A 22893-nucleotide genomic window follows, 5' to 3' on the forward strand; every position below is an offset into this window, starting at 1 on the left:
TACGGTCATTCTCATGATAGTGGATCGGTTTTCCAAAATGTGCCACTGTGTTCCTCTCAAGAAGTTACCCTCTGCACAAGAGTTGGCCTCGATTTTTGCCAGGGAGGTCTTCCGGTTGCACGGTTTGCCCAAGGAGATTGTGTCGGATCGGGGGAGTCAGTTTGTGTCCAGGTTCTGGCGCGCCTTTTGCTCCCAGTTGGGGATTCATCTCTCTTTCTCCTCGGCCTACCACCCTCAGTCCAATGGGGCCGCAGAACGAGCCAATCAGGCCTTGGAGCAATTCCTTCGTTGCTATGTCTCCGATCACCAAGACAATTGGGTTGACCTCCTGCCTTGGGCTGAGTTTGCCAGGAACACGGCGGTGAACTCTTCCTCTGGGACGTCTCCCTTCGTGGCCAATTATGGGTTCCAACCTGCCGTGTTACCGGAGGTATTCTCTCCCCAGGATATTCCGGCTGTGGAGGATCACCTTTCCGTCCTACGTGCTTCTTGGTACAGATCCAGAGGTCCCTTGAGGTCTCTGCGCAGCGCCAGAGACTCCAGGCTGATCGCAGACGAGCGCCCGCTCCTTCCTACCAGGTCGGAGACCGCGTATGGTTGTCCACCCGCAACCTCAACCTTCGAGTGCCCACTCCCAAGCTGGCGCCTCGCTTTGTTGGTCCCTTCCGAGTGCTTCGCAGGGTAAACCCGGTAGCCTATGCCCTTGCGCTTCCTCCTGGCATGCGGATCTCCAACGTGTTTCATGTCTCCCTGTTGAAGCCACTGGTGTGTAATCGATTCCTCGGCCTCGTCCGGTCCAAGTGGGCAATCGTGAGGAGTATGAGGTGAGCAATATCCTGGACTCACGCCTGGTCCGCGGCCGGGTGCAGTTTTTGGTCCATTGGCGTGGTTATGGTCCAGAGGAGCGTTCCTGGGTTCCCTCCGCAGATGTCCATGCTCCTGCCTTGCTCCGAGCCTTCCACGCACGCTTCCCTCAGAAACCGTTCCTTACTCCGCGGAGGAGGGGCCCTTGAGGGGGAGGTACTGTCATGGTCTTACCTCCTTGCTGTTCTCCTTCGTTTGACATGTGCTGGCGGCCATCTTAGGTTTCTGGGTTTCTTGTAGCCTCCCACCCTGCGGCTCCTCCTTCCCACTGGGAGGAGCTGGATGCCTAGCTCATATATATAGGAGGTCTGTGGCTTCAGTTCCTTGCTTGGTCCTCCTGTGCTCACATGCTTCTAAGACTGCTGCTGCTTCTGGTTCCTGATCCTGGCTTCGTCTGACTACCCTGCTGGTTCCTGATCCTGGCTTCGTCTGACTACCCTGCTGGTTCCTGATCCAGGCTTCATCTGACTACCCTTCTGGTTCCTGATCTCTGGTTTCGCAAGACCCTGCTTCGGTTTAGCCATCCGTTTGGACTTTTGCCCTACAGCTTTATTTTCAATAAAGCCTTCTTATTTCCACTCTTCTCTTGTTGTACGTCTGGTTCATGGTTCCATGACAGCTTCTCCTTGACGCTAACATCTACCTGTAAGGCTGAGTTGATACTTGAGTTATTTTGTCAGGTTTGGCCCCGTGACTGCCCAAATAGGTGAAATATGCAGTGATTGCCTGTCATCTGCATGTCATACAGACTTCACAGTATTGTTTCACTACCACAGCAGACTCCCTATACGTGTTACTGCAAGGCACAGTGTTCTACACTCCTATAAAGGCTCTCTGCAGGCCGGAATTGTTTAATGCAATTTGCTGTAAAAAAATTTGGAACAAAGCAAATTTTTCCGAAAAATATAGAGTTGTAAAACAGTTTGCGAAACTTTAGCACAAAGACTTAGTAAATGTAGTAAATGTATTATCTATTCCCACTCACCTCCATAACCTTCAGATATTGTAATTTCAAAAAAGCTTCGGAATGCTGAAGCCTCGGTAATGCTGTAAATAATTTGGTTATTTTGTGGAGAGTCCTCATCAGTTGCCTAAATATAGGAGCACAATATTAGAATCAACAGAAAATTAACCGAAAAAGTTAACACTACATGTAGGCCATATTGCTAATCTCAATTGCATGGAGGTTGAATAGGGTGCCCATAGAGGTGCCTAGATCCCTACTGTACCTTTGTTTACCTCTAATGTCACATGGAGGCATATCAATATATTTTTCTCAGCATTTTGCTGCTAAAAACAATTTCACCATGAAAAAGATAAATTGCAAAAATATTACATTTGTGTATCACCTTTATAAATATTGGCAATCTAAGTGCATTTAACTGGTTTAATGGCACACTACTATAGGGATTCTTAGTGTAGGAGTGGTGTCCCAAGCCAGAAAGCAGTGGACAGAATAATCCTTATTAAGGTTTTTAATAGAAGGCGATCCAAAATGATTCCATGATGTTTTGGTCATGTCCTGTAGACCTTCTTCACATGCGATTGTCACATTTCTGTATACACTATGAGGCGCAAGGATGAGTGTGAATCCTATGTCTGTATGAGGCATTACACTCCAATGTGAAGGGAAAAATCCAAAACAAATTGCAATACAAGGGATTAAAAATTATTAATTAAATGGATATCCTATTTTGGACCTATCCACAGTAGCATTTTTTCAATATGTTTCTGTGAAAACAATTAAAGGAGTTGCCAAGCTTTTACTAAATGTTGACCTATCCTCAGGATGAGATCAGCGGCTGTCTGATACCTCACACTCCCAGCAATTAGTTATTCGAGTCTAGCTCTGCTGCCACAAGTCATCAACGGAACTACATGGCTCTGCCAACTCATCACTGTAGCACTGCTCCCATTGCCTTCAAAGGGAGCAGCACTGCAATAACAAGTTTCCTCCAGTACACAGTTGAAGGTGCTTTGTAGTTCCGGTGCATCCCAAAATCAGCTATGGATGGCCTATCCTGGGGATGCCCATCAGTTAAAGGGCATCTGTCAGTAGATTTGTACCTATCAAACTGGCTGACCGACCTGTTGCATGTACAGTTGGCAGCTGAAGGCATCTGTGTTGGTACCATGTTCCTATATACCTGCATTGATGAGGAAAATGAAGTTTTCATATATGGAAATGAGCCTCTAGGAGCAACGGGGTATTGCGATTACACCTAGAGGCTCTGCTCTCTCTGCAGCTTCTGCGCCCTGTGCACTTTGATTGACAGGGCCAGGCAGTGAAAAAGTGATCACGCCTAGCCCTATCAATCAAAGTGAAGAGGGAGTGGCAGTTGCAGAGAGAGCAGAGCCTCTAAGTGTAACAGCATCACCCATGTTGCTCCTAGAGGCTCATTTGCAAATATTAAAACTTCCTTTTTCTCAGCAATGCAGACACATATGAATATGGGACCAACACAGGTGACTTCAGCTGCCAAGCGCACATGTAACAGGTCAGCCAGTGTCATAGGTACATATCTGCTGACAGATGTCCTTTAATAAAGCTGGACAACCCCTTTAATCAAGAAAGCTCAGTCAATGCTATCCTATTGATTTCTATGTGGCAAAGTGCTTTTGCTCATGAAAAAGTGGACTTGCCCATGAAAACGTTTTATGATGAGTAAAGGAGAACATGTTTATAAGGCAGAATCCAGGTGCACGTGTTAACATAAGGAATTCATTAGATATTCAGATCCCTGACCCAGCTGGGCTATCCCATTGTTACTACGTCCTTGCAGCTGAATAACTCTGTGGCTTTTATAAGAACAGGAGAATCAGGCTGCTTGAAGAAAAAACAATAACAGGACACACTTGGTAGTGGAATTTTACCAATTGGACTTTCTGTGTAGCTGATTAGATGCAGTATGTTACTTACTATTCTTGCTAATTTAGGGTGATTAATATGTATAAAAGGTTTAATTGAGCTGTTAGAACCTGTTGTGAATAATCAGCAAACTTGGCCTTGAATGTTAAGGGGAAAAAAAGAAAGCAGTCTGAGCCAAGAAGAAATAGAGAAAACTTTTCTTATGTTATCTTTTCCTCACCCTAAGCTTGATCACTGTGATCACAGATGGTTCATTCTCTCTTATTGCTCCAAGGTAGGAATCTTTCTGAAAGATGGGTGCATTGTCATTGACATCCAAAACATTGATGCGCACACGACCAGTTGTCTCTTCACCTCCACCATCCCTGGCAATCACTGTTAGGGTGTAGCGCTGAGTAGTCTCAAAATCCAGCCGAGCAATAAGGGTAATTATACCCGTGTTTTTATCAAGTGAAAACCTACATGGAAAATATATTACACATACATAAAACGGCAAAATAACGTAACTACATTTATTCTATTCCTTGACTATATGGTGTTTTTCCTTTTTGCCTTCTTCTTTTCTTTAGTAACATTTATGTTTTTTTTTCTGTATATAAATATCTGTATGTAAATATCGTATACCATTTTAGTGAAATATTAACCCATTTAAGAATGTGGGCCCTGGCAACCCCAGCAAACAGCTGATTTTCTAAAAGCAACGGTCAGATAGTTTTTGTAGGAGAATCACATATTGCATGGTGGCTCCTACAGACTGGTTCTCCATTCTGGCTCATAGAGTGAAGCTTGGTTACCTCTCTTGAAGGTATCCATATGTTCTAATAGGGAATACAGGCAGGGGTAGTCTTCATGAGACAACCCCTTCAAATATGGAATGTAAAAACAAGTAAAAAGTTTGTCCAAGATTAGAAAAAACATGGCTGATTTATTCCTAAAACAGTACCACACCTGTCCATGGGTTGTCTCTCGTATTGCAGCTCAGATCTATTGAAGAGAATTAGGATGAGCTGTAATTCCACACTCAACCTGTGAACAGGTGTGGTGCAGTTTTTTAGAAGGAAGCAGCATATTCTTCTAGTCCTGGAAAACAAAAAAATGGGTTATCCAGTAATGGATAATGATGACCTATCAGCATAGTTATCGTTATCAGTTCAACAGGAGTCTGAGTCCTGCCAGCTGTTACTGGGGGCCGCTGAGCTCACTGGAGTCCTGGTGAGTGCAGCCAGTTCCTAGCAGCTCTCCAAGCATAGCACCATACATTGTATAACGGTTGTGCTTGGTATTGCAACTTGGCCTCATCCACTTTTATAGCGGTGTACACTGTGCATGGTAATACAGCTCAATCTCATTCACTTTAATGTTATTGAGCTTTATGTGCCATGTGACTGATGTAGGAATCACATGAGCACAGCAGCCCCTTCAAACAGCTGATTGGTGGGGGTTCCATGAGTCAGACCTCCAATGATCAGATATTGATAACCTTTCCTGTGGATAGGTCATCAATATTTAATTTGCAAAAAGACCCTAAAATTGGAAGTTCAAAATCACTGACATATTAGGTTAGCCACCCTTATCCCATTTAGCAATGTCTACCATTCTCATGATTTCTGTGGTATCTAGGACATATTTAACTCTTACTTGTCTGGATCGTCACTGAAGAAGTAGCTCACTTTTCCAAAAGTCCCGACATCATTATCTGTAGCCTACATAAAATGAAAAAAAAATAAATAAATTTGAAAACTCCATTAATGTTCTCAGTAGTACAGTACAATGTAGCATAGTAAGATCAATAATTGTATCAAAATTGCTTTTACTTCAGTCCAAAAGATACAGAGTCTCTCCTCAGTTTGGATCCTTTAATTGTCATGTAATGTCCAATACAGGAGGTGGTTGACAATCTAAACATCTAGTGACCGACCGCAAAGTGAAAAGGTAGATGACATAGGGTGCAAATGTACAACTCAACTATTACCGTCTCACAAAGAAGTACAACAGTTACCCTGTGTACAGTCTTCAAGTGTTTCTTGACACTTCCCACTATCAGAAAAGTGCTGGAACTATCTTACAGCAACCCATGCTCTGGCTTATTGCAATGTAGGAACCTAGACTGCATTGTCCTTTTTTAAGGCCTATAGCTTGTTCTTGCAGCAGCCTATTTTCTCACACCATGTGGCCTCAGCCACAGCAGTTCCCTGTTTCCTGCTGCAAGCTCTTATATACTATGTAACAATGACACCTAGTGTAAGCAGTGAATAGTACATGTGAAAAACACAGTGCCCATCAATTAAAAACATCTATATACTTCTTAGGGACTAAACTTTACTGCAACCTACACCAACCAGAAAACAAGGGAAAACAATGCACAATATGAAATTATTACAATACATATACTCTGGACATTTGATTGCGACACTCATGACTAGGGAGAAGTGTATCACACGCCACCCCTTTTCTAGAGAGGCCATATCAGATAAGTGCACACCACTTAAATTGGGATCTATATTTGGAATTATAGTTACAAGAAGCATACATTTTCTATGTATTGGTAGAAAAAAAAAGTAAAAAAAAATAAATTTAAATAATTTTCAGTTTTTACTGCCTGCCTTTCCAGATCCATAAGGGCCTAAGGATACCATAGAAACCGAAGTGCTCTAAAGAAAAGACCTCTCAGATACCGTGGTCACAATTGACCACTGCTTCTAAAGGATTAAAAGTTCATGATCAGCATCATTGCCAATCATGGACTTTGCCTCTAGGTTTCTGCTGTGTAAAACAACCTAAATGCAGCGTCTATGCCCATATTTAAAGTCCCAACTTCCACTGTACATGTATGGCGCGGTCAAGAAGGAGTCTATCTTAATATTGCAAATTTTTTTTTAGATACCTTTACCACCTTGCTTAACAAGGGAAGGGAGTGGAGCTGGATTAGAAGAAAGTGGATGTGGTTTAGTGGGAAAGAAGGTATGGCATAAGCTGTGAGAAGCTCAAGTCCAGGACCTCCAAGGTAGTTTTTTCAGAAATACTACCAGTGCCACAAGCATCACCAGAGAGACAATGGGAGCTTAGGGAGTTAAATAAGTGGCTCATAAGCTGGTGCAGGAAGGAAGGCTTTGGTTTCATGGAGAACTGGGCTGACTTCTCGGTCGGTTACAGGCTCTACAGTAGGGATGGGCTGCACCTTAATGGGGAGGGTGCAACTGCCCTGGGAGAAAAAATTGTTAGACGGCTGAAGAAGCTTTTGAACTAGGATATGGGGGGAGGGGGGGGGGTCATACTAATAAGGGTGTAGATAGTGTAGATAGAGAGTGGGATATAGGAGGGGATAGTGGGGATTTAGTGGGGACTGGGGTTAGTGAGGAAAGTAGGGAGAAGACTGGGCAGAACTATACACTGATGAGAAATAGAACAGCTGGTAACAAGAACCTATTACATACAAACATCAACCAAGGCAACCCAAAAATCCCAGATATTCACTTTATAGGTAGTAGTCATTTAAAATGTATTTTCACAAATGCCAGAAGTCTACCTAGCAAAATGGGGGAGCTGGAGGCTATGGTAATAGAAGAACACACAGATGTAGTTGGTGTGGCTGAAACATGGTTGGACTCTTTGCATGACTGGGCTGTAAATATTGAGGGTTTTACACTATTTAGGAAAGACAGGGTCAATAGAAAGGCGATGGCAGATGTGCCTGTATGTGAGGAGTGATCTGAAGACAAATGTGAAAGAGGGAATTGTGGGTGAGGATGTTGAAATCTTATGGGTGGAATTTCAAAGGGATCTAAACACTGAAACAATAATACTTGGTGTAATGTATATACCCCCTATTATCACAGGGGAGATAGAAACACAACAGTATAACGAAATAGAGCAGGTTGGTACAGTGGTCATAATGAGAGATTTTAACCTCCCAAACATAGTTCTGCCTCAACCGCAAAGGGGAGAAGATTCCTCAACTTGCTGCAGGACCACTTTATAGGCCAGTTTGTAGAAGCTCCCACTAAGGGCAATGCTCTGTTGGATCTGGCAATTTCTAATGATGCAGAGCTTGTTGGAAATTCTACTGTTCGAGAAATACTAGATAATAAATAATTAGAGATGAGCGAATCGAATAAGATGAAGTGGAATTCGATCCGAATTTCAGGAAAAATTTGACTCCCAACGAATGCGAATTTCCTCGCTCTTCGTGGGAATGAATTGCAATTTTTCCTAAAATGGCAGCTACACGTGTGAGGACATGGGGAAAGGAACTCTAGGAAGGTGGGCTGACCCATAATGCCATGCATACAGGCAATCAGTAGTGATGTCCCGAACTATTCGCCGACGAATAGTTCCCGGGGAACATAGCTTGTTTGCGTTCGCCGCTGCGGGCGAACATATGCGATGTTCGGTCTGCCCCCTATACATCATCATTGAGTAAACTTTGACCCTGTACCTCACAGTCAGCCGACACATTCCAGCCAATCAGCAGCAGACCCTCCCTCCCAGACCCTCCCACCTCCTGGACAGCATCCATTTTAGATTCATTCGGAAACTGCATTCACAGTGAGAGGAGGGAGAGTGTAGCTGCTGCTGATTCAATAGGGAATGCGTTAGCTAGAGCATTGTTCTGACAGCGTCCTGACAGCACCCCAAAAAGCCATTTTCAGGGCTGGTACATCAGTGTGCTTTTTTTATATTTTTTATATATATTGCAGTTGCCTGGCTGCCCGTGTGTGAGAGGCTGCAGGCTCAGTCATAGACAGCACTCTGTGCACTGCACACCATTCATATAGGGTGTGACAGAAAATACCTTGCAGATAAAAAAAAAAATCTATTTAATATTTTTCTGTGACATAATCACATTTGCAAACCCATGTGTGTCAGGCCCACACATACTGTATACTGCTAGTGGATAGACCTGCACTCATACCATTACATGGTGTCATTCACTCAAATACCTTGCATAAAAAAAAATATATTTAAAATTTTTCTGTGATCTAATCACATTTGCAAACCCGTGTGGTCAGGCCAACACATACTGTATTGTGCCCACTAGATAGTGGCTAGGCCTGCACTCATACCGTTACAGGGTGTCATTCACTCAAATACCTTGCAGAAAACAAAAAATTCTATAGAAATTTTTTCTGTGATATAATCACATTTGCAAGCCCGTGTGTGTCAGGCCCACACAGACTGTACTGTGCCCACTGCCCACCACTTATATAGGGTGGCACAGTACCTTGCACGCATAGTAACACTTATCTAATAGAAAATGACAGGCAGAGGCAGGCCACGCCGCAGGGTCCGTCGTGTTCGTGGTGCTGTGATTTCCACTGGCCCTGGAATAATGCCCAGTGTTCAGAGGCCATGTACCCTGAACCCAAAAAATTCAGAGAAAATTGTTGAGTGGCTTACACAGGACACCCAATCTTCAACAGCTTCCGCTAAGAACCTTGATGCACCATCCTCCTCCAGCTCAGCTTTGGTCACCTGCTCTCAAGTTACCACTCTCCCGCCTGCCACCACCACCACCACCACAGCCGCTTCACTTGATCCCTCAGAGGAGTTATTTACACATCAGTTGGATGAAATTAGTGATGCGCAACCATTATTGCCAGGGGATGTAGATAACAGGGATATGTTTCAGTCAGGCAGCATTACACACATGGACGTACAGTGTGATGACAATGATGATGTTGTACCCACTGCTGCTTCCTTTGCTGAGGTGTCAGATACAAGTGAAGTGGTTGATGATGACGATGTGTCCGTGGATGCCACGTGGGTGCCTGCTCGAAGAGAAGAAGAGGGGGAAAGTTCAGAAGGGGAGACAGAGGAGGAGGAGGAGATGAGTTGGAAGCAAGGGGATGTCGTCGCAAGGAGCAAGTGGCACAGTCAGACAGCATGTATCGGCACCCGGGGTCAGCCAGACAGCACGCCAATCAACGCATACTGTTGCCACCACCAGAATGCCGTCATTGCAAAGCTCAGCAGTGTGGCTTTTTAGTGTGTGTCTGCCTCTGACAACAGCGATGCCATTTGCAACCTGTGCCAAAAGAAACTGAGTCGTGGGAAATCCAACACCCACCTAGGTACAACTGCTTTGCGAAGGCACATGATCGCACATCACAAACACCTATGGGATCAATACATGATGACGAGTAGAAGCAGCACACAAGCTCAAAGGCACCATCCTCATCCTGGTCCAGCATTTTCAGCCACGTCAACCACTGCTGTCCTCCTTGCCCCCTCTCAACCACCCACCACTCTGCCTCTCACCTTCAGCAGTTCCATCTCATCTGCCCACAGTCAGGTGTCTGTAAAGGAAATGTTTGAGCGTAAGAAGCCAATGTCACAGAGTCACCCCCTTGCCCGGCATCTGACAGCTGGCTTGACGGAACTCTTAGCCCGCCAGCTTTTACCATACCAGCTGGTGGAGTCTGAGGCCTTCAAAAAATTTGTCGCTATTGGGACACCACAGTGGAAGGTACCCAGACGAATTTTTTTTTCTAATAAGGCAATCCCAAACCTCTACTCAGTGATTGAAAAGGAAGTCATGGCATCTCTGGCATAAAGTGTTGGGGCAAGGGTCCCTCTGACCATTAATACCTGGTCTGCAAAGCACGGTCAGGGCAAGTATATCACCTGCACTGCGCATTGGGTCAACCTGCTGACGGCTGCCAAGCATGGAATGCGTGGCTCTGCAGCGGAGTTGGTGACACCGCCACGACTTGCAGGCAGGCGTACTGCCACCTCCTCTACTCCTACTCCATCCTCTTCCATAACCTCCTCGGCTGAGTCCTCTTCTGCTGCGGCGTCTGGCTACACATCAACTGAATCCCCCCAGCTCCCCAGGGGCTATTCCACATCCCGGATACGACAGTGTCACGCTGTTTTGGGGTTGACTTGCCTGAAAGCAGAGAGCCACACCAGACCAGCACTCCTGTCCGCCCTGAACGCACAGGTGGATCAGTGGCTGACCCCGCACCAACTGGAGATCGGCAAAGTGGTGTGTGACAATGGAAACAATTTGTTGGTGGCATTGAATTTGGGCAAGTTGTCACATGTGCCGTGCATGGCACATGTGTTGAATCTCATCATACAACGCTTTGTGTCTAAGTACCCAGGCTTACAGGACGTCCTCAAGCAGGCCAGGAAGGTGTGTGGCCATTTCAGGCGTTCCTACACGGCCATGGCGCACTTTTCAGACATTCAGCGCCGAAACAACATGCCAGTGAGGCGCTTGATTTGCGACAGCCCGACACGTTGGAATTCAACACTCCTAATGTTCGACCGCCTGCTCCAACAAGAAAAAGCCGTCAACGAGTATTTGTATGACCAGGGTTCTAGGACAGCCTCTGCGGAGCTGGGAATTTTTTTGCCACGTTACTGGACGCTCATGCGCAATGCCTGTAGGCTCATGCGTCCTTTTGAGGAGGTGACAAACCTAGTCAGTCGCACCGAAGGCACCATCAGCGACCTCATCCCATTTATTTTCTTCCTGGAGCGTGCCCTGCGAAGAGTGCTGGATCAGGCTGTAGATGAGCGTGAAGAGGAAGAGGAAGAGTTGTGGTCACCATCACCACCAGAAACAGCCTTGTCATCATCGCTTGCCGGACCTGCGGCAACGCTGCAAGAGGAGTATGAGGAAGAGGAGTCAGAGGAGGAATGTGGCTTTGAGGAGGAGGAAGACCAACCACAGCAGGCATCCCAGGGTGCTCGTTGTTGTCACCTATCTGGGACCCGTGGTGTTGTACGTGGCTGGGGGGGAAGAACAGACCGTCAATGACATCAGTGAGGAGGAGGAACGGGAAATGAGTAGCTTGGCATCCAACCTTGTCTTTCATGCTGTCATGTCTGTTGAGGGACCCTCGTATAAAAAGGATGAAGGAGAACGACCTGTACTGGGTGGCCACGCTACTAGACCCCCGGTATAAGCAGAAAGTGGCGGAAATGTTACCAAGTTACCGGAAGTCAGAAAGGATGCAGCAGTTCAAAACCAAACTAAAAAATATGCTTTACACAGCTTATAAGGGGGATGTCACAGCACAACGGGAATCTAACTGGGGAAGAGGTGAAAGTAATCCTCCTCCTACCACGACCATGGAGGCAAGGACAGGATGCTTTACAGATGTGTTGTTGATGGAGGACATGCAGAGCTTTTTCAGTCCTACACATTGCCACAGCCCTTCAGGATCCAGCCTTAGAGAACGACTCGACCGACAGGTGGCAGACTACCTCGCCTTAACTGCAGATATCAATACTCTGAGGAGCGATGAACCCCTTGACTACTGGGTGTGCAGGCTTGACCTGAGGCCTGAGCTATCCCAGTTTGCTATAGAACTTCTGGCCTGCCCCGCTTCAAGTGTCCTGTCAGAAAGGACCTTCAGTGCAGCAGGAGGCATTGTCACTGACAAAAGAAGTCGCCTCGGTCAAAAAAGTGTTGATTACCTCACCTTCATTAAGATGAATGAGGCATGGATCCCGAAGGGACTGACAGTAGAGGATACGTTTAACTAACAAAAGGCCTGATGACATGCCTTGGCCTCAAAATGGTCCCCACGCTGCTGTATTTAATGTCTGCATACCAGATGACTTTTGTGAATTCTCCGCCATCAACTAGGGTTCAAGCCGCAATGTTTTAGTCACCTTTCTGCCTTGAAAACATCTATTTTTCCGGCCGCTGCTACAACAATAACATTGTTTTTCAGGCATGTGTACATGCCTAATTTTTCTGGTCTCTGGTGCTGCACTGTGACTGCAAAAACAAAACAAAACAAAAAGGCACATACAATTGTCAATTCCCCTTTCGTGATCGTTACCTTGTTGTGGTGAAGGGGCTTGCGTATCACAATGAAGCGATCATGACCTCTATGAGTGTGTTGGCAATGTTGCCACACCCCAGATGATAAGGCCGTTGCTTCATTATGATCAGACCAAAAGCGATCGGCTGGATGTTTTTTCATAGAAAAAACTAAAAAAATTGTATATTTTTTTTAAGTTGTATGGGTGGGTTTTTAATACATAAAATAAAAAAAATCATAATAAAGTCTCTTAATAGTTTATTAGAAATAATGCAGACAATTTAAAAAATCCCCATCAATTCCAATACAAAGCAAGTACAAAGCTCAGAACTAAATTATTCCAGGATGTCGTAATGGTTTGTTAATTCGACAATGGTTAATCAATTCGACACACGTCCCCGGATAGGGGACGTAACAGGGATTAAACTCATGAGAAGAGAGAACTATAGAAAATAGCACTCATATCGGGTGGGACAGTAAATTGCACGGCACAGACGCAGTGACCGTGGATTCAAACAAAGGGGAGGAAACCAGCGTTTTTTTAACCATCTTCCCATTCGAAAAATCCATTCAATTCACCTTTCCGGGACCCTTGGTGTTGTACGTGGCTGGGTGGAGGAAGAAACCTTCCATGACATCAACGGGACATGGCTAGCTTGATATCCAACCTTGTGCAAATGGGAAGTTTGCGGTTGGGCAAATGGACTGTTTGCAGTTGTTTGCGGTGCATTAAAAGGGGAGTTTGGTCTGTCAATGTCTGTGAAAAGGGGGTAACCCTTACACTACCTGATCGATACAACATCATACCTGATCGTATACACACACTGGATGTTTTAAACCACGTTGTTAAAAAAAAAAAATTGGATTGTTAGGTGATTTATGCCCTTTATGGATTAAAATCCAACTCTGCGTCAACTATGCAATTTTCCATGGGAGTTATGCCATGGATCCCCCTCCGGCATGCCACAGTCCAGGTGTTAGTCCCCTCGAAACAACTTTTCCATCACTATTGTGGCCAGAAAGAGTCCCTGTGGGTTTTAAAATTTGCCTGCCTATGGAAGTCAATGCCGGTTCGCCCAGTTCGCCCGTTCGCGAACATTTGCAGAAATTCGCGTTCGCCATTTGCGAACGGAAAATTTTATGTTCGCGACATCTCTAGCAATCAGCAGCCAGCCAGCCCTGTGATGTTACAGCCATATAAATACAGCGGACATCTTAGAGTTAGACATTTTCCAGCGTTCTGACTGCAGGGACAGACGTGAGAAGGCGCTAGGGACAGCAATAGGAAAAACCTCATTGTAAAAAAAAACCTGAAAAAACGATTTATAAGTGCAGGGAAAGGATAGGGCGGAATTATTTTACAGCATCTTAGTGCAGGGAGAGACATCAGAAGGTGCAAGGGACAGTGCCAGAAAAGTGATTTACAAGTGCAGGGAAAGGATAGGGAGGAATCATTTCACAGCATCTTAGTGCAGGGAGAGAAGTCAGAAGGCGCTAGGGACAGTGCCAGAAAAGCGATTTACAAGTGCAGGGAAAGGATAGGGAGGAATCATTTCACAGCATCTTAGTGCAGGGAGAGACATCTGAAGTCGCTAGGGACAGTGCTAGAAAAACCTTATCGCGATTTACAAGTGCAGGGAAACATTATTTTGGGATCCAAATAGCCATTATACAGCTCTGGCATTCCAGCAATTTGTTCTTGTTATTGGGTTGCAAGTGCTATGTTGAAAAGCCTTTAGAGGCTTATATCTGTGGGAAAAGAAAAATATATGCACATTTCACTTCTGTAGTTATGTTGAAAGAGTTTAGTGGCCTATTTCAGCACAAAAAGGAAAAACATATACGCATTTCACTTCTGCAGTTATATGTGGTGAAGAGTTCAGTGTCCTATTTCAGTACAAAAAGAAAAAAAATATACGCACTTCTCTGTTGCATTTATTTGTGGTGAAAGACTTTAGTGGCCAATTTCAGTACTAAATGAAAAATATATACACTTTTACTTCTGCAGTTATATGTGGTGAAAGCTATTGATGAGCGGCATAGGCAATATTCGGTTTCGCAATATTTTGCTAATTTTCTGCATAATATTCGTAATAAATTAGCGAATTCTAGAATTTGCGATCTCCAGTCATTATTTTTGCGATTGTGCAAATCGGCACTAATGATGCACTTTTTTTGCGCAATTCATGCAATTTCATATTTTATCAGGTCTATTACAGATTGGTGCATAAGTATTGTTGTGACATCACAGCACTGTGTCTAACAGAAACACTAATCTCTATCGCAGCAGAGTCATTTCTATCACACTACCTAACACCCTGCAATGGAAACTATCAGCTACACTATATCACTATCTATGAAAAACAATCAGACTGGCTCACAGTATTTTTGCATTTATTACAATTAATAAAATTACAATTGTTAAAATATATTACTTACTAAATATTATTATACATATCCTGATTGCATGTCAACATATTAGCATAATTATATAGGTACTTTAAATGCGGAGCTCACGCATATACCTAAATGACAGGAGTACTCCAAAATGTGACCACTTGATTTTACTACGTGGTGTCTGTCTGCTGCGTGTTATACTTGAACCTTTCAAATGCTCAGATACTTTTAGAGTGGTTCCAGATGAAATGAACAAAAGTCTTTTTGAGCAGAGACAGAGATAACGCACCACTAGCTGGGTCCAATTCACACTAGTTCGCACTAGATGCGTTTCAGAACCGTAGTTCCTTCCTCAGTAGGCAAATGTGAAATGCTAAATGGAGACAGGCTGGACATGTCTTTATATCCCCTTATTGGGCTTAATAGAATATCTGGTCTATTATATTGCAGACAGATCTCAGGTTCATGGGTCTATGCACATGTGCATAGACCCATGAACCTGAGATCTGTCTGCAATATGGACATCATTTTTATTTTTATTTCTGTTTTTATTATTATTTTTATGTAATTTGTATTTTATATATTTTTATATTTTATACTATTGTATACTGTATATTCATTACCTATTAACTATGGTATATGTATGTAAGTACCTTTTTGGATTTATAGAAAGGATCGGGAGAGTGCATTCTGCAAACTTTTTGCAGTTGCAAAATCCGGAATCCAGACCAGATATTCTATTAAGCCCAATAAGGGGATATAAAGACATGTCCAGCCTGTCTCCATTTAGCATTTCACATTTGCCTACTGAGGAAGGAACTACTGTTCTGAAACGCGTCTAGTGCAAACTAGTGTGAATTGGACCCAGCTAGTGGTGCGTTATCTCTGTCTCTGCTCAAAAAGACTTTTGCTCATTTCATCTGGAACCACTCTAAAAGAGTGAGCACGGTACCGGCAGTGGTCTAATATTATTATAGTGGACTGACTCATATCAATTGGTGCACTACTGTTCAGCATCTCTACTGAAGGAGAATTGAATCTTGCACCGGCGCGGATCTGCTATATCGATCTCCGCTACTTAGACCGGCACAGGTGGATGACATCACTGACCAGGAAACCATCTCCAGGTCAGGTCACGTGATACGCCGAGAAGGATAAGCCGAGCGACTACCTCGTGGCAGGAGGTAGGAAATAAACGCCGATTTAAAAAGCATGAAGTAATTTTTGGATGTCAAGACCATGTACCGGTGACCGCAAATTGAATATTCTTTGAATGACTTGTATGTAGATTATCGCCAAGTTAATACACAAGTATCTGAGCATTTGAAAGGTTCAAGTATAACACGCTGCAGACAGACACCACGTAGTAAAATCAAGTGGTCACATTTTGGAGTACTCCTGTCATTTAGGTATATGCGTGAGCTCCTCATTTAAAGTACCTATATAATTATGCTAATATGTTGACATGCAATCAGGATATGTATAATAATATTTAGTAAGTAATATATTTTAACTTTTTAATTGTAATTTTATTAATTGTTATAAATGCAAAAATACTGTGAACCAGTCTGATTGTTTTTCAAATTTACTTGGTTTTCAGTTGGTACCTGAAGGACTGGGCTCCAGTAGGTTGCTGGTGAGCTTCTGTAAATTGTCTATTTATATCACTATCTAACCTACACTGCCCATAATTATTCATACCCCTGACAAATTTTGACTTAAAGTTACTTTTATTCAACCAGCAAGTAATTTTTTGATGGGAAAGGACATAGGTGTCTCCCAAAAGATAATAAGACGATGTACAAGAGGCATTATTGTAGAAAAAAAAAAATCTCCAATTTTATTTACATTTAAGCAAAAAATGTCCAGTCCAAAATTATTCATACCCTTCTCAATAATCAATAGCAATCAAATGCTTCCTATAATTGCGGACCAGCTTTTTGAATGTCTCCACAGGTATTTTTGCCCATTCATCTTTAGCAATAAGCTCCAAATCTTTCAGGTTGGAGGGTCTTCTTGCCATCACCCTGATCTTTACCACCCTCCACAGATTCTCAATTGGATTCAAGTCTGGACTTTGATGTTAATGATGTCTGCTAGCCATTTCTTCACCACTGCAGACTGCCTGATGTTGTCATTGAGAATCCTCCTGTATTGCTCTTTTTTTCATGGTGCCGTTTACTGTGATTAGGTTCCCTGGTCCATTGGCTGAAAAACACCACCAAAGCATTAGGTTCCCACCATCATGTTTGACAGTGGGGATGGTGTTCTTTGGGTTGAAGACTTCTCCTTTTTTATGCCAAATGAAGGAAACATCATTGTGACCAAACAATTACATTTTTGCTTCATCTGACCATAACACAGAAGACCAGAAGACTTCTTCTTTGTCCAGATGAGTTTTTGCAAAGGACAAGGGCGCTTTTGTGCCTTATCTGGAGAAGTGGTGTCCTCCTTGGTCTGCATTGTGCAGTGTCCGTTGGATTGTCTGCCTTGAGACAATGCCACCAGCAGAGCCCAGATTCACCAGGATGGCCTTGGTGGTGATCCTTGGATTCTTTTTCACCTCTCTAACTATCCTCCTGGCCAGCACAGGTGTCACTTTTGGCTTCTGACCACATCCTCTGACATTTTCCACAGTACGGAAGATCTTGTATTTTTTGCTCAAATGTAAATAAAAGCTGAGAATTTTTTTTCCCACAATAATGTCTCTTGTACATCGTCTTATTATCTTTTTGGAGACACCTATGTCATTTCCTGTCAAAAAATCACTTGCTGGTTGAATAAAAGTAACTTTAAGTCAGAATTTGCCGGGGGTATGAATAATTATGGGCAGCACTTTGTGTATATATATATATATTATATATATATGCTATCCAATGAAATTAAATAAGGATCCAGATGACTAAGCAAAGCACAGAGCATAGCAATGACACTGCTCTCTCACTCAGAACTGCAAAAAACAGCAGAAAATGGCTGCTGGGGAGGTTCTTATATAGTAAGGGGTAGGCAACTTTCCTATTGGTTGCTAGGGATGTTGCTAAGCTCTGACAAAGATTTTTCAGACTTCTCATTGGCCCACAAGCAAGAAGCAGTGATGAAAAAAAAAAACTTGATTATTCGTGATTACAAATATATAGTATTATATTCTAGATTTTCGCCGCAGTTATTTGTGTTTTTTATTATTATTATTATTTATTATTTAAGCGCCATTCATTCCATAGCGCTGTACATATGATAAGCGGTGCACATACATAACACAGACAATTGTACTAATCATAAACAAGATGAGTTACAAACTGGTACAGAAGGAGAGAGGGCCCTGCCCGTGAGGGCTTACAATCTACATGGTATGGGAGAAGGACACAGTAGGTGCGGGTTGAGTTGGTCATGGCGGTATAGAGGCAGCAGGGTCATTGGTTGTAGGCTTGTCTGAAGAGGTGGGTTTTCAGGTTTCTTTTGAAGAATTCCACTGTAGGTGAGAGTCTGATATGTTGGGGTAGCGAGGTCTTGTGAGGATCGGAGAGTGCGTGTGGGGATGTATCGGGAAAGTAGCTCAGAGATGTAGGGAGGGGACAGGTTATGGACGGCCTTGTATGTGTTTGTCAGTACTTTGAAGTGGATTCGTTGGGCAATGGGGAGCCAGTGAAGGGATTGGCAGAGGGGAGAGGCAAAGGAGTAATAAGGTGAGAGGTGGATTAGTCGGGCAGCGGAGTTGAGGATAGATTGGAGGGGTGCGAGGGTGCTAGATGGAAGGCCACAGAGGAGAATGTTGCAGTAGTCTAGGCGGGAGATAATGAGGGCATGTACGAGTGTTGAAAGTGTTTAGTGGACTATTTCACTACAAAAAGGAAATATATACGCATTTCACTTCTGCAGTTATATGTGGTGAAAGCGTCCTATTTCAGTACAAAAACAAAATATATTCAACGTTTCCTTTTGTAGTTACATGTGGTAAAACCTTTAGTGACGTATTTCCGTAGAAAAACAAAATATATTCAGTGTTCACTGTTGCAGTTATATGTGGCAAAACCTTTAGTGACGTACAGTACAGACCAAAAGTTTGGACACACCTTCTCATTCAAAGAGTTTTCTTTATTTTCATGACTATGAAAATTGTAGATTCACACTGAAGGCATCAAAACTATAAATAACACATGTGGAATCATATACATAACATAAAAGTGTGAAACAACTGAAAATATGTCATATGCTGGCTGTAAAATCTTCCATTCTTTTAGTTCTTTTCTTGGCAGCAGAGGTAGGTAGTTTTTTTTAGGTTGATATTTTTTGCTGTCTGTGCATATATTGATTCCCAAATATGAGAAATATTTTGGGTCATTCTGTTCCAGGCATTGTGTGGTGCATTTACATTAAGCATTTATAATTTGAATAACTTTTGCCGTTTCATATATTACCAAAAATATTTAGTTCAACTGAGTGCAGGTATTGATCTGCTGGATTTAGTTATTATGAAAAGAATATAAATCACAATTGTGTACAATTGCTGGGAGTGTTTCCAAACTGTAAATGCATGTGATTGGCTAATGTAAAAACGGTCTCATTCTCCCACAGAGTCCCCAGGGGAGTGTCCTTTGCTGAAAGACCTTCATAAAAGGTTGACATGTAGCCCCATGTAAGAGTTCCTGTTTTACCATCAACATAGAGCCTCATCTCATGTGTGTGAGGAAAAGGCTGCATTTACTCTGGGGAATGCTATAAGCTGTATACTCCCCTGGCTATAATCCCTGAGCTCTTTTAGGAGCTTGTTTCTGCATCGCTCTCTGAAGGAAGAGAGGTTCACCAACTGGAACCTGAAAGCCTTGTCGTAGGTCCAGGGTGGGTAGAAGACAGCGAGATCCCAACCAAGCTGCGGCAGTTCGTGGGGTCGGCAGTGCTTACAGTTAGAGTTGAGCGAACACCTGGATGTTCGGGTTCGAGAAGTTCGGCCGAACATCCCGGAAATGTTCGGGTTCGGGATCCGAACCCGATCCGAACTTCGTCCCGAACCCGAACCCCATTGAAGTCAATGGGGACCCGAACTTTTCGGCACTAAAACGGCTGTAAAACAGCCCAGGAAAGGGCTAGAGGGCTGCAAAAGGCAGCAACATGTAGGTAAATCCCCTGCAAACAAATGTGGATAGGGAAATTAATTAAAATAAAAATTAAATAAATAAAAATTAACCAAAATCAATTGGAGAGAGGTTCCATAGCAGAGAATCTGGCTTCCCGTCACCCACCACTGGAACAGTCCATTCTCAGATATTTAGGCCCCGGCACCCAGGCAGAGGAGAGAGGTCCCGTAACAGACAATCTGGCTTCATGTCAGCAGAGAATCAGTCTTCATGTCATAGCAGAGAATCAGGCTTCACGTCACCCACCACTGTAAGAGTCCATTTTCATAAATTTAGGCCCAGCACCCAGGCAGAGGAGAGAGGTCCCGTAACAGACAATCTGGCTTCATGTCAGCAGAGAATCAGTCTTCATATCATAGCAGAGAATCTGGCTTCCCGTTACCCACCACTGGAACAGTCCATTCTCAGATATTTAGGCCCCGGCACCCAGGCAGAGGAGAGAGGTCCCGTAACAGACAATCTGGCTTCATGTCAGCAGAGAATCAGTCTTCATATCATAGCAGAGAATCAGGCTTCACGTCAGCCACCACTGCAACAGTCCATTGTCATAAATTCAGGCCCAGCACCCAGGCAGAGGAGAGAGGTCCCGTAACAGACAATCTGGCTTCATGTCAGCAGAGAATCAGTCTGCATGTCATAGCAGAGAATGAGGCTTCACGTCACCCACCACTGCAACAGTCCATTTTCATAAATTTAGGCCCAGCACCCAGGCAGAGGAGAGAGGTCCCGTAACAGAGGATCTGGCTTCATGTCACCAGAGAATCAGTCTGCATGTCATAGCAGAGAATCAGGCTTCACGTCACCCACCACTGCAACAGTCCATTTTCATAAATTTAGGCCCAGCACCCAGGCAGAGGAGAGAGGTCCCGTAACAGAGGATCTGGCTTCATGTCACCAGAGAATCAGTCTGCATGTCATAGCAGAGAATCAGGCTTCACGTCAGCCACCACTGCAACAATCCATTGGCATATATTTAGGCCTAGCACACAGGCAGAGGAGAGAGGTCCCGTAACAGACAATCTGGCTTCATGTCAGCAGAGAATCAGTCTTCATATCATAGCAGAGAATCAGGCTTCACGTCAGCCACCAATGCAACAGTCCATTGTCAGATATTTAGGCCCAGCACCCAGGCAGAGGAGAGAGGTCCCGTAACAGACAATCTGGCTTCATGTCAGCAGAGAATCAGTCTGCATGTCATAGCAGAGAATGAGGCTTCACGTCACCCACCACTGCAACAGTCCATTTTCATAAATTTAGGCCCAGCACCCAGGCAGAGGAGAGAGGTCCCGTAACAGAGGATCTGGCTTCATGTCAGCAGAGAATCAGTCTGCATGTCATAGCAGAGAATCAGGCTTCACGTCAGCCACCACTGCAACAGTCCATTGTCATAAATTCAGGCCCAGCACCCAGGCAGAGGAGAGAGGTCCCGTAACAGACAATCTGGCTTCATGTCACCAGAGAATCAGTCTGCATGTCATAGCAGAGAATGAGGCTTCACGTCAGCCACCACTGCAACAATCCATTGGCATATATTTAGGCCTAGCACACAGGCAGAGGAGAGGTTCATTCAACTTTGGGTAGCCTTGCAATATAATGGTAAAATGAAAATAAAAATAGGATTGAATGAGGAAGTGCCCTGGAGTCCAATAATATATGGTTATGGGGAGGTAGTTAATGTCTAATCTGGACAAGGGACGGACAGGTCCTGTGGGATCCATGCCTGGTTCATTTTTATGAACGTCAGCTTGTCCACATTGGCTGTAGACAGGCGGCTGCGTTTGTCTGTAATGACGCCCCCTGCCGTGCTGAATACACGTTCAGACAAAACGCTGGCTGCCGGGCAGGCCAGCACCTCCAAGGCATAAAAGGCTAGCTCTGGCCACGTGGACAATTTAGAGACCCAGAAGTTGAATGGGGCCGAACCATCAGTCAGTACGTGGAGGGGTGTGCACACGTACTGTTCCACCATGTTAGTGAAATGTTGCCTCCTGCTAACACGTTGCGTATCAGGTGGTGGTGCAGTTAGCTGTGGCGTGTTGACAAAAGTTTTCCACATCTCTGCCATGCTAACCCTGCCCTCAGAGGAGCTGGCCGTGACACAGCTGCCTTGGCGACCTCTTGCTCCTCCTCTGCCTTGGCCTTGGGCTTCCACTTGTTCCCCTGTGACATTTGGGAATGCTCTCAGTAGCGCGTCTACCAACGTGCGCTTGTACTCGCGCATCTTCCTATCACGCTCCAGTGCAGGAAGTAAGGTGGGCACATTGTCTTTGTAGCGTGGATCCAGCAGGGTGGCAACCCAGTAGTCCGCACAGGTTAAAATGTGGGCAACTCTGCTGTCGTTGCGCAGGCACTGCAGCATGTAGTCGCTCATGTGTGCCAGGCTGCCCAGGGGTAAGGACAAGCTGTCCTCTGTGGGAGGCGTATCGTCATCGTCCTGCCTTTCCCCCCAGCCACGCACCAGTGATGGACCCGAGCTGCGTTGGGTGCCACCCCGCTGTGACCATGCTTCATCCTCATCCTCCTCCACCTCCTCCTCATCCTCGTCCTCCTCGTCCTCCAGTAGTGGGCCCTGGCTGGCCACATTTGTACCTGGCCTCTGCTGTTGCCAAAAACCTCCCTCTGAGTCACTTCGAAGAGACTGGCCTGAAAGTGCTAAAAATGACCCCTCTTCCTCCTCCTCCTCCTCCTCCTGGGCCACCTCCTCTTCCATCATCGCCCTAAGTGTTTTCTCAAGGAGACATAGAAGTGGTATTGTAACGCTGATAACGGTGTCATCGCCACTGGCCATGTTGGTGGAGTACTCGAAACAGCGCAACAGGGCACACAGGTCTCGCATGGAGGCCCAGTC

At 44.5% G+C, this 22893-nt stretch overlaps 1 protein-coding gene across 1 annotated transcript in view; it reads right to left on the reverse strand.

Moving 5' to 3' along the window:
- Positions 1-22893, reverse strand: part of CDH23 (cadherin related 23) — a 1302172-nt gene that overhangs the window by 452679 nt on the left and 826600 nt on the right. Inside the window, 3 exon segments of the mRNA XM_044299558.1 lie at positions 1850-1955; positions 3954-4191; positions 5372-5436. Coding sequence (XP_044155493.1) covers positions 1850-1955; positions 3954-4191; positions 5372-5436 — 409 coding nt within the window.

This window comes from Bufo gargarizans, chromosome 6 (genome assembly GCF_014858855.1).
Source record: "Bufo gargarizans isolate SCDJY-AF-19 chromosome 6, ASM1485885v1, whole genome shotgun sequence".
NCBI lineage: Eukaryota > Metazoa > Chordata > Amphibia > Anura > Bufonidae > Bufo > Bufo gargarizans.